The sequence below is a fragment of the Lineus longissimus genome, chromosome 9 (assembly GCF_910592395.1).
Source record: "Lineus longissimus chromosome 9, tnLinLong1.2, whole genome shotgun sequence".
Classification (NCBI taxonomy): Eukaryota; Metazoa; Nemertea; class Pilidiophora; order Heteronemertea; family Lineidae; genus Lineus; species Lineus longissimus.
This window is the reverse complement of record NC_088316.1, coordinates 19567244-19583892: the sequence shown is the minus strand read 5'-3', so window position 1 is coordinate 19583892 and position 16649 is coordinate 19567244. Positions and strand designations below refer to the sequence as shown.

Below are 16649 nucleotides of genomic sequence, written 5' to 3'. Positions count from 1 at the left end.
CAGAAAAAAAAAGTGAAAAAAATATTGGACTTAAAAATTTTTCATCTTTCAGAGTTGAATTTTTTCATCTTTCAGAGTTTTTTTCATCTTTCATAAGTCCAAAATTCTGAAAATTTTCCAAGCCAATTTTTTTTGGCTAATGCTGTTTCTTCATTTTGAGCAGAAAAAAACAAGTGAAAAAAATATTTGGACTTTTTTTCCTCCTTCAGCGTTGAATTTTTTCATAAGTTCAAAATTCTGAAAGATTTTCAAAGTAAAATGTTTTGGGGGCTGATGATGTTACTTCATTTTGAGCAGAAAAAAACAAAATGATTGGCCACGCATTTGGTCTCTCATCCAGGAAGACAGGAGACGTGATTTACAAAATGATATTCACTAGCGAAATCATTGCTCACAAACGTATCGCGTCAATCATCTGCGCTGCCACCCTGTTGTATTAATCCACCACAACAAGGAGTGCTGGTAGAACGCCTCGTTGGTCTAGTGGTACGATCCTTGCTTAGGCTGCGAGAGATCCAGGGTTCAATTCCCGGGTATGTCCTTTTGTTGATAAGTTGGCAAAATGTCTGTGCTGCCACCGGTTGTATCAATTTTACACTGCAGCGGATCTTGGGAGGGAAGGTTATTTGTTCCCCATTCTCCCTGAATGCAATCAATCTTCTAATGAAGGATACTCTTTTCCATGTTTTTATTTCTACTGTTATCGACACGAGCTTCCAATTATATCTCGCATATTTATCAGCGATTTACAAAATCTGTTTTAACTCATATCGAGCCATTGTTTGATATGGGTAGGGCCTATTTCCCTTGTCACGGAGGGAGGCTGCTCTGGAGCCGAAAGAGCAACAAATGACGCAAACTGACGCCAACTGACAAGTCCCACAGTCTGCACAAGGTTTTCACTCTACCATTTACCAATAAATAATATTCCCTCGGCTACCGGTCGCTAATGAGATAAATATCAGGAAAAAACAGTATGTTATAGTTTCACGAGTATTACCAGCTAGGGGTGGTTTACAATGTGTAGGCAAACAAATGTTGCGCCATCGATCAAACAACATAATGATGGTTACAAGTAACCGAGTATTCATGAAATATCACCACAAAGCAGTACTTAAATTGCAATTGGTGCTTCGGAGCATGCAGAGCTTCATCAATAATCCTCAGGGTGACACCACTGTGTCTGCATGCTGTCATGAAGATGGCTTCGATGGATTTGGTGATAATTTCCCTTATTTCTGTGGTGCTTTTGGAAACTTGTTCTTCACAAATAGTAAGGATAGGTAAGTGAATTTACTACAGATTAAGTATATACTGTTTATACACTATCCACCTCCCACCCCGTCTTGACGAATTCAATCCTTCTTTCATAAGCAGCCTAAGCATCACTTGATGACATGACATAGGGCCTTTGTTGGTTGGTTTTCCCCGAAGATGACGAGGTTGAGAACAGCGACTTATTAAAGATCCTTATGGGTACACGGATAAAAATCGGAGAACTGACTTTATACGTCAGCCTTGAAGAAGCCATTAGACAATGGTGAGACTGGAGACGATCTTCAGTAAATTCGAATACAGAGGCGAACGGATTGAACTTTTCGACCATATTGAAAACCGGTGAAAGCTGTTAGATGACCGAATTACAAGAAGTGTCGGATGCACCAACTTGTTTTGTTGATTGAAAACGTAATTGAAGAGAAAACTTGAAACACTTTACAATGGAGTCATCGACAAACCGTCATCTTACAGGAAACACATTCTACAACCAAGTGTTACCCACATAATCCGGCAAAGCGTGACTGAGAAAGAAGCAGAAGCTTTAGAAACTGGGATTTAACATGCTTCTCTAAACCCAGGGGTTAAAAGTTTTGTTCAAGGTCACAAAATCAGTTGGCCGAAAGCGCCATCGATTCTCAGACATTCGTGATAAGATCACACTCTGGACGCAGTAGATCAGCCTCATCCCTATACCTTCCACTGGAAGACTATGTTAAGGTAGACGACGGATATGGGACATGCCTCGGGAACCTTGATAAGATTGTTGACACCGGTTTTGCCAGCCTTTCTCGAGTTGTTTGCCCAAAACGGATTGATGGTGCATCCCGAGTGAGCTGAGCGTGTCTTGGACCGGCGCTGGCCCGCCCGCCCCATTATAGGGGTAGCGGATCGAAGCCTATTTTAATGGTCTGGCGAGATACGACAGCTTCGCAGCCTGTTCTCTTCTGGTCAGCGATTGGTAAAAAAGGCGGTTTCCCTCATTTACCTGTTGGTGTCCCAGTTTCTGTTTGATTTGATAAAAGGCATCCGAGGTCGCTGAATTACTACTCACACACGATTTTGTCCGGCCTTGACCACGCACCCGAGATCTAAAAGCTGTATGATGTAAACTTGAAAATTATGGTAATTCTTAATTTCCACAAGGGGTCATCTTGGATTTTTATTTCCGGAACGTGTTGGGATGATTGTAACTCACGCTACACACATCATTAATCATTTCTAATGCAATACACTTCGATGATAGCGATTGCATGGTCGACTGAAATTATTCTTTTTTTGGCTGATGATGCTATGATGCGAAATGAACGGGTCAAAGTACACCTAACACGCAGTTTTTTTCTACCATTAGCAATACCAGTTATTTTTCCTAGTCCGTGTATCCCAAACGAATTTCAATTATCATCCGATGTCATCTATGTAACGTAGCCACTAATGGATACCGGTCAGTTTGATTTCACCAGTCCCATGTTGACTCAGATGACCAGGCTTGAATATTCCCGTAAATACTCTGGACCAGACAATTAACTAATGCATATAATAAGAATGTTTGCGCAAAATTAGATTAGTTTGCCTCGTTAGTGCAGTGATGGCAATGGGGATGATAATCTACCCGAGTTGGTTAAACTGGTTGCCACTGCATGTGATCGTTGGAATCAATGGATCTGACGCCCGCGCCGGAAATTGACACTTTTTACTAGATGGGAAACGACAGGATTTTTCTACAAAATATAATGGCTCGTCCAATATTGCTGCAGTTATGGGCATCATTATGCCGACGTTTACTTCATGCTTTCATGCGAAACAGGCATGAAAAATAGATGCTATTTTCACGTTTTAAAGGAGCATGACGTGTATAATCACCAGCGTGTTGTTCTAATCGACGATCAGCAAAAATAAATAAAAAATATAACGCTAATGGCAAATTAAACATAAATCTTGTTGAATAATGCATAGAGTAACGCTATTTGATTCTGATGTCAATATGAATCATGATATTTGGGATGATGAATCTCGTCCAGGACCTGATGTCATTTTAGTCCGGCCATGATAAATTTGAATCTACCAGCAAGGCACTGGTATGCATCTATCTCAGTACCATCCCATAATTAGTACCAATACATGTTTTTACCTTTCTAACGCATAATTTATTCCAGTTTCCCTTCTCCCTGTTCGTTTTTACACTTCTGTATGTTATTTGACCGCGAAAGAAGTCCCAGCTTTTTCTTTCAGGCGTGATAGCCCCCTTCAACTCAGCCTGGATCCAAGCAGTTAATGGGGCAAATGAAGAGACGTTTATTAAAGACAAAAACGGTCGCTTCACCATTGAGGTGCGACATTATGGATACCAGGTGCCCTTGAACCTAAGACAGGTTCTTTCATGTAAGTTACCCATGTACCTGTAGATGGAACAGTCAATGCGTTTCGTGGACATTCATTAAGTCTGCTCTCAGTTCTTGCTTCTCTTTATCAGACACTTTGCTAATGGGATATAGAACTTGTTGAGCTATCTCTGGATAATCGGTTTGCTCTCCGCCCCACACTCCTTTCCATCGTGAAGTAGTTTATCCAACTAATGTAATGTATAACCACATAAGTCGATGGCTGTTCAAATTGTTGGCGAAGAAAGCAGCCATGTTTTGAGAAATGGTTAGCTTTGACGCTTCAGCTCATTTGAATGGCAAAATGTGAAACCGTTTCGGGCAAAGACACAAAAGGACGGAGGTGCCTTCAAAGCTGCTGGTGTCGATGAAGGATGATGGATGACGATGTCGTAAAATTGACAAACGCGCCTTGTTTGCCAAACAAAGTTTGAAGAAGAAAAAGATATAGCAGAGCGTAGTTTCGATCTACGGACCTCTGGGTTATGGGCCCAGCACGCTTCCACTGCGCCACTCTGCTGCTGATGGTTGCGACTGACAAGACTGTCATTCATAGTACACCGGGCTGGTGTGGACGTTTTTGAATGTCTCCGTTTATGAGTGCTTCCCGTCATTGTTTGGGAACGCTGAAAGACAGATTGGCACGCTTTATTGGGTTCCCCTTGTCAAAGACATTACAAAAAGTTGTGATAGGGCAAGATACCAACTTACCGGTACCAAACACACAGCGTGCTTGTTTTAATGCCGCTCCTTTTCAGTAATGGACAAAATCCAGCGAGAGAAAGTGACTGTGATGGTGGGCTCCTACGACACTTTGGTAGCAAGCATGGCGGAGTCACTCTTAGTCCCGTTTATCACCCTGGACCTTCACGAGGCGTCGATGGGCTCGCAGACCAACCCGTTCATCTTTAGCCTGTACCCCTCGGGGTCCCTGGTGAAATACGTGGCCAAGGATGTGGCTGACTACTACAGGTGGAAAGAAGTCTGCATCATCTACAATATTGATGATGGTAAGTCCCCCTTCTGTAAGAGTCGGCCTGGAGTACTACATGTAGTCAATCACAATTGATTGGGATCTCATAGAATCACAGATGAAAAAGAAAAATTGCTCAAAAACATTTTACCAAATGTCAAACTACGTGCTCAGCAATCGTTGGGTATATACATTCTTCACTTGAAGATAAGCACCAGAGTCCTTCTTTCAAGAGCCTTTCTGTGTAAAGGCCCGCATGTACGCATCGAAGGAAGCCAACAGTTTTCTCAAACTGATGGAATAGTAGTCAATAGGCCAACTCATAAATTCTTGCCTCAGAATCGCATTCATTTCGTATCAGATATGGAGCGATTTTTTATAACATTCTGCCAAACTTTCAGGGGATGCGATGGGTGGTAACTATACCGTGATTCTCAATTTGCATAATGTTTAAAATATTATTGACATGTAATGCAGGACGACTGCCTTCTGTTGCACAAAATGATATGAGCACGTTTAATACTACATGTGTCTCTCAATTTATACCTTTATGATAGCTGGGATAGTGATAGTCACACATGTGTTGAGTTTTGTAAAATACAAAATCAGAAGACTAAAGTGTTAGCAGAGAGTAGTTTCGATCTACGGACCTCTGGGTTATGGGCCCAGCACGCTTCCACTGCGCCACTCTGCTACTCTGCTCCAGTAACAAATTACCTTGACCTTCAACTTAAAAGGTACACTGTATACCAGTTTTGTTTGTTATTTTGTAATCTATTGTTGATGTCACAAATCCTGGCGGTTCCGGTCTATGATATGAACAAGCATGATAATTTGATTACGAAACTCGGGTATACTAGGGTAATCCTGTTTAATGTCACGTTTAATTTTGTCATCATTATATCTGACCTTGGTTCTCGGCCTTGGTTTCTATCAATCAATGGTCAATTCATCATCCTTGTCTGGTTTCATCAAGGCGATGTATGAGATGAAATAACTGATGATGTTTGGCAAATATATATAGATAGATACTTTAAACTATAGTAAAGCCAATCCTGAAAGCATCTGGGCTTAAACACAGAACCAATTTAGGTTCGATTACACATGTCTACATTGTACATTACTTTATCATCGACATGTAGGCCATATCTCACTCAACAATTCATATTCATATTCGATCGATTTTGAATGCCGGCATACTAAAAGCTTTTAACGCATGCAGTGAAGTAGATTCTTGGGTCGAAATTACTTTAAATTGTCAACAATTGCTAATTATGAGCTGTCATCAATGTTGGAACTAAGAGATGACAGGCAGGTTAAAAAACAGCGGCGAATAATGCACGTGTCACGGGCACCACTGAGTGAACTTGACTTCTTTGAACGTCTACCACTTTCAATTTCTGCTTGCGCTTAATCATTTTCGCAGCTTTCTTCATCGGCAGTTGAAAGGAAGGATTTGGCACTAACTGTCATACCATCTTGATCTATAATGAAATGCCAATGAGGTGCCATCTCTCAAACTTTCGTCGAAATGACTATCAGCACGTTTTTGCTCGCGTTACTATCACTATGTTGTTTTAAGATATTCTGTTCTAACATTTTCTCTCTATACCATGGTAATGATTTCTTGCAGGTATTCGAGGCATCGGTTCGTATAAATTATAACTATCTTGTCTGTAAATGTTTTGTAGTGAGAATGTGTTTCCGACGTCCACACCACCGTGATGCAGACAAACTAAATGTGACCGCTTAAACTCATCGACCGTCAGCAATTATCTGACTAACATCCAGTGTACTACACGTTTTTGGCAACGATATGTTCTCTTTATCATGTAGCATAACCCATGAGGTACCTCTTTGGTTACAATCGAGCTATTTCAAACCAGACATTGTTATGAATGAAATAATACTGAGTATCAATTAACTAAGTATGCATAACCCGCAATAGTCGATGTTGACCAGTCTTCGTAATATTTACTACATTTTGTGTCGTTATCCTCCGCCTAGCTCCCGATCCCAATTAAGTGCCATTTGTGTTGATGTTGTCGGTAATTGTTTCCATAGCACTCTTTAACGGACCTGATCCATGTAAACTTGACCTTGTAAGTCAAGGACAATAATGGAATAAGCACACTTAACTGTATTAGTATTAGAAATGAAGCATCCGAGTTCAATATACCAATGAGTTACCGGTCTCCAACCCCAGCTTCCGACAGGCAAAGCTAATAGCCTAACCTACAGCTGAGAGTGTTGGTGCAGGTAGGGATTCTATGTCCGAAGTAAGAGGTCAAAGCCAAAGTTCGGATTCTATGTCCGAAGTAAGAGGTCAAAGCCAAAGCTCGGATTCTCTGTCCGAAGTAAGAGGTCAAAGCCAAAGCTCGGATTCTCTGTCCGAAGTAAGAGGTCAAAGCCAAAGCTCGGATTCTATGTCCGAAGTAAGAGGTCAAAGCCAAAGTTCGGATTCTATGTCCGAAGTAAGAGGTCAAAGCCAAAGTTCGGATTCTATGTCCGAAGTAAGAGGTCAAAGCCAAAGCTCGGATTATGTGTCCGAAGTAAGAGGTCAAAGTCAAAGTTCGGATTCTTTGTCCGAAGTAAGGGGTCAAAGCCAAAGTTCGGATTCTCTGTCCGAAGTAAGAGGTCAAAGCCAAAGCTCGGATTCTATGTCCGAAGTAAGAGGTCAAAGCCAAAGTTCGGATTCTATGTCCGAAGTAAGAGGTCAAAGCCAAAGCTCGGATTCTTTGTCCGAAGTAAGAGGTCAAAGCCAAAGTTCGGACTCTTTGTCCGAAGTAAGGGGTCAAAACCAAAGTTCGGATTCTATGTCCGAAGTAAGAGGTCAAAGCAAAAGTTCGGATTCTATGTCCGAAGTAAGAGGTCAAAGCCAAAGCTCGGCTTCTCTGTCCGAAGTAAGAGGTCAAAGCCAAAGCTCGGATTCTCTGTCCGAACTAAGAGGTCAAAGCCAAAGTTCGGATTCTATGTCCGAAGTAAGAGGTCAAAACCATAGGTCGGGATTTTCTGTCCGTGAAGTTCCAGATCAAGACCATAGGTCGGGTCTCTCTGAGTGAGAGTAGAATATATACGCCCACCAAAAAGATGATTTGTCTGATTATATCAGGAAAAACAGTTTTAGTTATAGTGTTTGTTAATGTTTTGATCTATTTTTTTCTCTTGCCCAAATCTAGGTATGCATCTCATGGGCTCCATAATCTCCGGGCTAGACCTTAATGTCAAGGCTGTCTTCTTTGACCGGAACACCTCAGACCACGATTTGCTCCATAAGCTGGTGCAGTTGAGGGAGCGGAAACGCAAAACTATGATGGTCCTGTCAAGAACGGAGGGTCTGCCCAGAGTCCTTAATGCTGTAAGTGAAAGAAACAGACACTTCTTGGATGAGCAAATGTTGACCGACATTTGCATTGCCCTCACGGTCGTTCGCTAAGGGAACTAATCATAGAACCTTGTTGCCTGGTGCTCAGTCCAGCCTCGTGACAGTGAGAGAAAGATCAGGATACCAGACTAAGAACGTTGATAAAGATCACTGTTGCTTGCCGTAGAAAGTGGTGTGGAGGTCAAGTGGCCAGTCCTCTCGACTTCGTCACAAACTGGTTTCATACAAGTTGACTAGCATAGAAATGTATTTGGTATCCCGTCGAACGAAGTAAACCTGTCCAGGAATTAGACGAGATTTAAAGGTGAACGGAAAAGGGCAACCATGCCTCAGCGTCCGGCAAGAGCCTGAAATATGAATAACATGTGCAATATCAATTTAGAACTGACCCTGGTAGCTGCCCAGAAGAAAGGGCGTATCAATCTTTTGATTTGTTGTCAAATAGTTTGTTACTCGATATTTTTCAGGCGATGAAGCTGAGTCTTCTTACTCGAGAATACCAGTGGGTAACCTTAACGATAGTAAGTCGTGATTTAAGCCAGTACACGTCATTTTATCACTCAATTCATTGAACCTTTGACAACCCAATTACGATTATTAAGATTTTCCAGACATTACTTCAGGTACAAAATAGATCTCTCGTGGTCAACGTAGCATACATAAACCCAAGGGTTTAGGGCCTTTTCGCCTTTTGAATTGTCTAAGTTACTTCTCCGATCGTTCATTGGCCCAGCTTCCCCCAAAACAAGTTTAATATAACTGCTGCAGTTGTACAGCAGGTCGACGGCCCTGAAATCAGTTCTTATTTCAAAGCAGCTTAACTAAATCTTGAGTGACGCCAAACTGTTTCAGGACCTGGACAGGATGAACATGAACACGTGGGCAGATACGGGGGCCAACTTCACGGGGTTCCGCCTCATCCGTCCCCAGCATACCAAGTCTATCATCCAATCCATGGACGATGCTTTGAGCCACGACGCCGTGGTGATATTAAGGGAGGCAGTGATCAGCTGGCTGGGGACTCTGAGCCCCGAGACGAGGATGCAGACACCATATGTCATGGGGAGAGACATATTGGAGCATCTAAAACGGGTATGTGTCCATCTGCCGACGGATTTCTTATACATCGTTGTGGCGAATGATTGTATCAGTCAGCCGAGATATTCTCTGGTGTGGTAGCTGATGGCTTAACGGGTTTTCCGGGGTCGTTGTGAAAAAAGGAACCGATTGGGACGCTCTCAGTTTGTGATATATCATCATGTGATGGTATAAAATGTATCCGGAATCCCGATCGTCATTCGCTAAAGGCCAGTTGAAATAATTACATAATGTACCGTACTTGTTGCAGGTGCAAGCTGACGGCGTGACTGGTTGGATTCAGTTTAATTCCTTTGGTCGGCGGACCAATGTCTCTCTTGATATTGTAGGCCTGAGTCAAGCAGGACTTTACAAGGTAAATCAGTAAAGCAACCAACACCTGATGTCTTTAATGTCCAGCAGCAACATATCGCCAACGCCATACTAACCATGCAAATCGTGGCATACATCCTCCTTCCCACATATCACACCAATGCGAATGCAATAGGAGAAATTTTGATGTTGCCATCATGACCATCACAGTGCAATACGATGTTCTTTTAGCGCCATCTAATTGCCTCAGATTGCACTCGGAAACAATCTATGACGAGACGAACGGAAGAAGCAATGCGATATGACAAGACGTACGTGTGAGCTTATCAAACTCGTGTAAAGAAAGTCCTATAGATCCGTTATCTAACGAAGTCGGTTTTTTCATGGTCATTTTCCAGAAAGGAGAATGGAAGGAGAGCTACCCGACTCTTGGAGAAAGGATGCAGACCAATGAGACGACGAATTTCAGGGGTGAACCTCTGCCATTCGGGGTATCTCCTGTACGGATAGTCACTATATTGGTAAGTTTATTTGTCAAGTTCCAAAGTTGCAAGTACGTATCTTTGTCTGCATAAAATGCCTACTGGCTCAGGCTTACTGCTTAAATTGCTTCTGTCAATTGTATTTTACAAGATGCTTATGTCAGCGAATGATTTGTCCACAAGGTTTGTCATTGGGAAGTCAAAATGCTACACTAAAGCTAGATTATAGGCATTCACACCACAGTACTGTGTAAAACCAAAGTCCACTTGCGACCAAGTCCTGCTCGATTCAGGTTTCAGTCATCTTTGTATTTCGTTTAGGAAGAACCTTTCATCATGTTAAAGAACAACTACAGCACTGGCAACGATCGATTTAAAGGCTACTGCATAGACCTTTTAGAAGCAATGGTCAGTTTGGTCCCGAAACAATTTGAGTACGAGATCTACCTTGTTCCTGATGGCCAGTTTGGAGCCAAGAATAATAAGGGACAGTGGACTGGTATCATGAAAGAACTCATTGATGGGGTGAGTAGGCTCAAGTCAGTTTCTGTATCAAGTCAGTTGCCTTAACCTCTCCGTTGATAATGGACACGAACTATGTGCAAGCCGACTGTTAAGATAACATGACCTGATTATCACGTTGGGTCTATGGTTATGCTTGTTAAACAAGATAATCACGCGATTCCCAATTGGTTAGATCTGACACGATATATCCACACTGTGTTGATTGCCCAATAATTCATCAAGTATAATCAAACACTGATAATTGTAAGCGACAGTGCATGAACATTCGTAGAACATCATCGTAAAGCTATCGAGCGGATCAGTAGAGCTTAATTTCCTTTGCTGGCCATGTAAATGTTTGCACCCTGATACCATGCGTACGGGTTATAGGTTCGTGTTTGATAGGGGCCTTTATCCCTAGGGAGAAAGATGAATATCTTATTCTGGTGTTTCCGCGACCCGTGATGGTTTTGCAGCCTCCTCCTTCTCCATTCAAGTGCCCTTCTTTTTACTCGACTGATATTTGGAGCGTTCTATCTTCCAGAACGCTGCCCTGGCCATCGCCCCTCTAACCATCACCTTAGAAAGAGAAGAAGCCATCGATTTCACCAAACCCTTCAAAACTTTAGACATCAACATCTTAATTGAGCTGCCAGAAAAGGGCCGCTCCTTGACGCAGTTCCTCAGCCCGCTCTCCATCTACGTCTGGGGGATGGTCCTGCTCGCCTTGATTGTGGTCAGCGCGGTGCTGTGCGCCATTGACAGGATCAACCCTGACAATGAGGGGATTGAGGGAGAGACCCATCGGTATAACATCAGGGAGAGCCTGTGGTTCTGCTATGCTGGGCTGGTCGGGGCAGGGACAGAGCAGACACCGAAGAGACTATCAGCGCGGGTCTTGGGCAGCGCCTGGTGGTTCTTCTCTCTCATTATTATATCATCATACACAGGTAAGAAACGACTTTTAAATTTGTCAGCAGTAGGAATAAAGCCAATGGCTGATGCTTTCCTACTCAGAAGTCTTTGCCCAAGCTGTTGCAAGGTATTCCTTCCTCAAAACGAACTGGAGCACATGAACTAGATATTCCGTACCAAAAACAAACAGGTCGTTTGCATAAGGTAATGGTCTTCAAACTGACGACATCGCACTCTTTCGCAATCTCTGGTACGAGTTCAATCAAGAACTGTATACGTTTCGTTTACCATTCTTGAGATCAACATCAACATTGAAACGATTCATTTGTCAATTTCGTGAGAAGTCCAATTATTTTCTTCCAGCCAACATGGCCGCCTTCCTGACCATGTCTCAAATCTCGTCCCCAATAGAAAGTATAGCCGACCTCGGTGCCCAGAACAAGATCAAATATGGTACTGTGAAAAACTCTCGCGCTGCTGAATTCTTCAAAAACTCAAAATCAGAAATTTATAAGAAAATGTGGACTCAGATGAGCGAGGTGGATCCAGATAGTATGGTGCATTCCTCAAAGGAGGGTCCAGAAAAGGTCAGTATCGCTTGGCCAGATGACATCAGATTCAAATTTTGCTTTTGAATGATTGCCCAAATAAGAGGTCAGCCAAAATGAGAATCAGGCCTGGTCATTCTTTCATAAGCGGTTGACAATCTGAGTTGCCCTGTTTTCGGTTACGGTATAGAGTGTGGATGTTCTTTGTGAAGAGGCGTTGTGAAACTTTAGCATTGTTTGATCCAAATGGGCCCAAGCCTGCATATCTCTGGAAGTTCCAGTGATACGTTATTTGGTAATTCTTTGGACTATCGAGTCGTTATCCAACTATAAAATCTGAAATAGTCACGTTAAGTTCATTTGACATGTCTTGTATCCTCATAATCCCCTTTGTCTTCTAGGTACACGAAAGTTCCTACGCCTTCCTCTGGGACTCTCCCGTCAATACGTACACTGCTACCCAGGACTGTAAAGCCATGGTGCTAGGAGGTCCTTTTGACCGAAAGGGGTACGGATTTGGTGTGCCCAAGGGAGCATCGTACAGGGACATGTTCACGATAGCATTGCTCAAGCTCAATGAACAGGGTACCTTGGGTGACTTGGACAGAAAGTACGTATGGCATGCTCATGGTTCAAGGACTCAATACCGAGCTGGTCCTTGGTTGTCTAAACAAGACCGCTGGGTGAGACCGAAGCAGATTTGAGGTCTACCCGAGCAGTCTTCAAAAGACAAGCAAGGACTAACGGCGAGGTATCATTGCTATTCTAATAGAGCAAGTAGTGAACATTGGCCAGTACATTTGAAAACCCAGTGGTCCTTGGTTGGAACACCCTGGCAAGGACAGCGGCGCCAATCAAACGAGGTTTAAACATTACAAACAATGATATATCATGTGGCCAAGATATGCAAACGGTTGTCCTCCTTCCCCGTTCATGCCAGCCAAACGTGTGACATGCTGTGTTAAAGGTGTAGCTCTATTCGCTTTGCAGATGGTGGGGTCGTGGGAAATGTGGCAGCAGCGAAACTAATAAAGTTGGCGGCAAAGTTTGTACTTCTAGGTCTGTTAAAGTATCATGAAACATCGTAGTTGTTGTTAGTGGCCAACTTGAAGTGTTGTGTGCTCCTGTTATGTTTAGTTGAGATTTCAGTTTTCAGTTTTCAGTTGTCAGCTACTCATAACGCAATTCATTTATGTTATCATTGCTACAATACCTATGCAATTCATACAGAGATGTGTACACCTGTTATTGTACTTAATTGAACATAGTCCATAATGTTGGTTACATCATGTAAGCTCACATACATTTTGTTTGATTTAAATGACTTAGAATAATGCGCATACTTGTACTGATGTGACCCTAATTCATTTCGCATAGTTACATGAAAACCAACACTGTTACTCTAGTACACTGCGTACAAAGCTTCTCACAGCTGTTGACACATTCCAATGTACTTTCGGAGACTAACATAATGCAGAGCGTTTTGACAACTTATTTAAAAGCTTGAATGAGTTACTGGTATCCTCGTCGCGTTCAAGTCATGATGTCAATGGAGGGTTAAATGTCTATTAAAACAACAGTTATCGTGATAGATATCGATGTAACTAAAATCTAACATCAATAGCTGACGTTGTTTATACATGTAAAATACTATGTAGCTGTAACCCTCCATCTCTTTCTTTACCTGCTATCCTAGAAAAAAACTTGATTGGTTTGCGTGAGAAGGCTGAAATATTGGAAAGTAAAGATGTTGACGTTGAGTGTTAACCCTGACAAGCCCCGAGCAGTGTGTCGAATTTCAGAGTGTGCCGAACCCACAGAAGTCTAGTACTAATTCTATCCATTTGCAGCCAAATATCACAAGTACCTTTCCCACGTTATCAAACCATAAACGTCATAAAAAGGCTTAATGTTGTCTTTTGCAGATGGTGGGGCCAGGGTAAATGCGGCGATCCAAGTACCGTGAGTAAGGTCAGCAAGACCGCCCAGCTGCATCTCAACAACGTTGGTGGTCTCTTCGTCATCATGCTCTGCGCCATGGCGGTGGCTTTGGCCGTCTGCGCTGCTGAGAAGTGCTGGACGCTGTATGTTGCAAGAAAAACAAATGTAAGTTTCTTGTATCTTCAATGTAGCAGTAAGTGCTTTATTTACTGTGTGATTAGGTCAAGCTGTGTTTGTAAAAAGGAAAAGAACTGAGTCCAACATGATATGGAATGTCAGTTGCTTTTGGTTGTTCGCTTTGCTCTCAGATCTTTCCGGTCCCGCTCTGATCACGTGACATGGTTACTGTCGATGCAGAGCATACTTGGGCATGGTGTACGTGTCTGTTTTTCGTCAATATTTCAAACAAGTGCTCTTCTGAAAAAAGTATTGAGAGAGACCGCTTGGGATAGAGACAATTACCCTTAACGTGAGGCCTCTTTGGTACATTCAAATGGACCTATGGAAGAAGAGCGCTCGTGGAATTTTAAAAAAGGAGAGTTTTTCACTATGATATAGTTGATATAGTTAATCTAGTTGAATTGTCCCCGAATGAGTAAATGTACTCTGAGACTGACACGCGGCCATACTTCATGGACAGTCATTCGGTTCGGTGGTGATGCATGTGTTTCCCACTCACTGGCCATAATCAGTCAGTTCGGATATCAACTGTCTTTAGCTATTAAAGTTTAGGTTACATGCCTCACGTAAATCATACTTTCTAACTGACCACTGTCTTCCATCCACTTCTGAAACATTCAAAGATCGTTGACATGAATTGTGCCTGTCTTTAGGTAACATCCGACGACATGGGTAAGCTCCCGTTAAGAATACTCACTTATTACATCATTTATCCATATTTGAAATGTGCACAATGGATTCGCATGGAAGTGCGGAAATGTGACCTGGTCACATTCCTGAGTTTAACTGATGACAAACAATGACAAACAATGGGCTAGGCGTTTGTTGTGGCGTGACATGGGCAAGTTATATCGACATTATCAAAGAGTGCGAATCCAATGTATACGTGTCCTGCATCAGTTTGCCTGCTTTTGCCTGTACTGTCTTAAGCAATGAGCCACGACGAGCATGATGGGCCGAAGAGATTGTAATGCCATCAACGAATACACTGATGGTCGGGTGGGGCAATGACAGAATCGGTCACATCCTTTTCTGATCATTGCTTTTCATCTTGATTTTCCGCTATAAGTCGCTTAGCTTTTGCGCCAACAACAAATTCATATCACCTTGTCGTCTTATTTTCGTTTTATCCAACTTTTTCCATGTTTCTATAGAGATGTTTCTTTGCTTGTTGACTCAGCTTTGGGATGAATGCATGTATACATTTTTGTCTTTCGTTTCAGTGCGTGCATGCGTATTGCAAGCAGTCAGTGCAAGCAACTGGTCAGATCGTTCTGGTTTTACAGTCTCAGAGACAACAATATTTATCGATAATCAAATGATTTCACTTCATCCGAGTATGGACAAGGCGTCCGTTATTTATGATGTTTGACATGGAGTTTTCAACAATGATTATTGGTCGTGTAATAACCTGCCTAAACTCTCTCAAGGACAAAGTGACTTTACTCAACTGAGGGGTGTAGGTCCATTGGTCTGTGTTTCTTACTGCACGCGACATCTCGAGTTCTCCCAGACTTAGGTTATTCCCTCTTGGTACAGCCAACTCTTATGTCACCTTCAATTACCAATAAAGAATGATAAAAGAGCATTTTTAGTTGCAGAGAGAAGCAAAGGCGGTGCCGCAGGGCGATTCCCTCTTGCGACCTACATTGAATGAGGAAGACGAGGAGGAGGAGGAGGAGGGGGCGAGAATCACACCGAACACCACCTGGACCCTCTTGTAATGATGGTATGGGGATAATATCAATGTGAGAAAGAACTTTCTGATGAAACATAGTATCAGCCTGAGTGGTTCGATAAGGAAGGATCCAGTTTAACAGAAAGGAGAAAGGGCAGACTGGATGTGAGGACCCGTGGTGTGACCACTCTTGTGATTTTAGATTACCACTGGTTTCGAGTACTTTATGGCCTAAAACACCTCATCTAGCACAGATATCTAAATATATATATATATGTATCTTTATTGCATTACCTAGTGTTTTCTTATTCTGATATCAAAGTCAGTTAATGGACGGGTTGTGTCGTTGAACCTGTCAACTATCAACATAATCCCAATCAGTAACTGAGTAATCAGCGGAATCAGTTAGACCTGCAATAATAGGTATCCCCGCGTGGAAGACCAGCAATTCAAACCATCGTTTCAGTTGATTTCTTGTACTGATTGTTCGCCTGTATAATAATATTATGATGTAACGGTGCAGAAAAAAGAAGGTATAACATACCATGATATATACCGGCTCCTCTTATTATGTTTTTACCTTTTTTCTCCATACTTTTTCGAAGTATATCAACAATTTCGACGTTATGCAGTGTTCGATCAGATTATTGTAAAATAAAGCATTTATGCCGGTGTAAGTCAAATGGTTTTATGTCGCTCCTTCTTCTTCTATCTCCTGCTGCTGGTAAAAGTGCTGGAGGCTTTCCACCTGTCGTCATGTTTGTTGGTAAGCTGTCTTAAATTGGGACTACATGCCTACTTGGAAAGAAAGAGTGTTGGCTCGCTCGTCGGATACCACTACGGACAGTGGTTGTTGGCCGTCAAGTCTCTGTCAGCGAAAGAGGATTATGGCGGGGCGGGCGGAAAGGCGATTATTAGGCATGCCAGTATCCGGTAGCATCAGCTTTCATTGTCCCTAGGCCACGGTACCTCGTCCC

The 16649-nt window shown here is 42.4% G+C and overlaps 1 protein-coding gene across 8 annotated transcripts; it reads left to right on the top strand.

Moving 5' to 3' along the window:
- The first annotated feature begins 1171 nt into the window (after positions 1–1171).
- LOC135494013 (glutamate receptor ionotropic, kainate 3-like) lies at positions 1172–16355 on the top strand. 8 transcript variants are annotated; one of them, XM_064781752.1, is made up of 17 exons: positions 1172–1283; positions 3508–3657; positions 4415–4666; positions 6263–6277; positions 7809–7987; positions 8482–8535; positions 8867–9106; positions 9363–9467; positions 9823–9945; positions 10228–10431; positions 10955–11360; positions 11689–11912; positions 12275–12483; positions 12864–12932; positions 13799–13979; positions 14648–14666; positions 15596–16355. In XM_064781752.1, the coding sequence occupies exons 1-17, from the start codon at positions 1196–1198 to the stop codon at positions 15649–15651; spliced, it is 2574 nt and encodes an 857-aa protein (XP_064637822.1). In that variant the 5' UTR covers positions 1172–1195; the 3' UTR covers positions 15652–16355. The 8 variants fall into 8 exon arrangements, with proteins under 8 accessions (XP_064637822.1, XP_064637821.1, XP_064637816.1 ...); XM_064781751.1 differs by having other exon boundaries at positions 15590–16355; XM_064781746.1 differs by lacking the exon at positions 15596–16355 and adding an exon at positions 15218–15572.
- The last annotated feature ends 294 nt before the right edge of the window (positions 16356–16649 follow it).

Coding starts and splice junctions, on each gene's coding strand:
- LOC135494013 (XM_064781746.1), top strand. CDS start 1,196: ATGAAGATGGCTTCGATGGATTTGGTGATAATTTCCCTTATTTCTGTG. Junction 1,284..3,507: donor TTCACAAATAGTAAGGATAG/GTAAGTGAATTT, acceptor TTTTTCTTTCAG/GCGTGATAGCCCCCTTCAAC. Junction 8,536..8,866: donor AGTGGGTAACCTTAACGATA/GTAAGTCGTGAT, acceptor AAACTGTTTCAG/GACCTGGACAGGATGAACAT.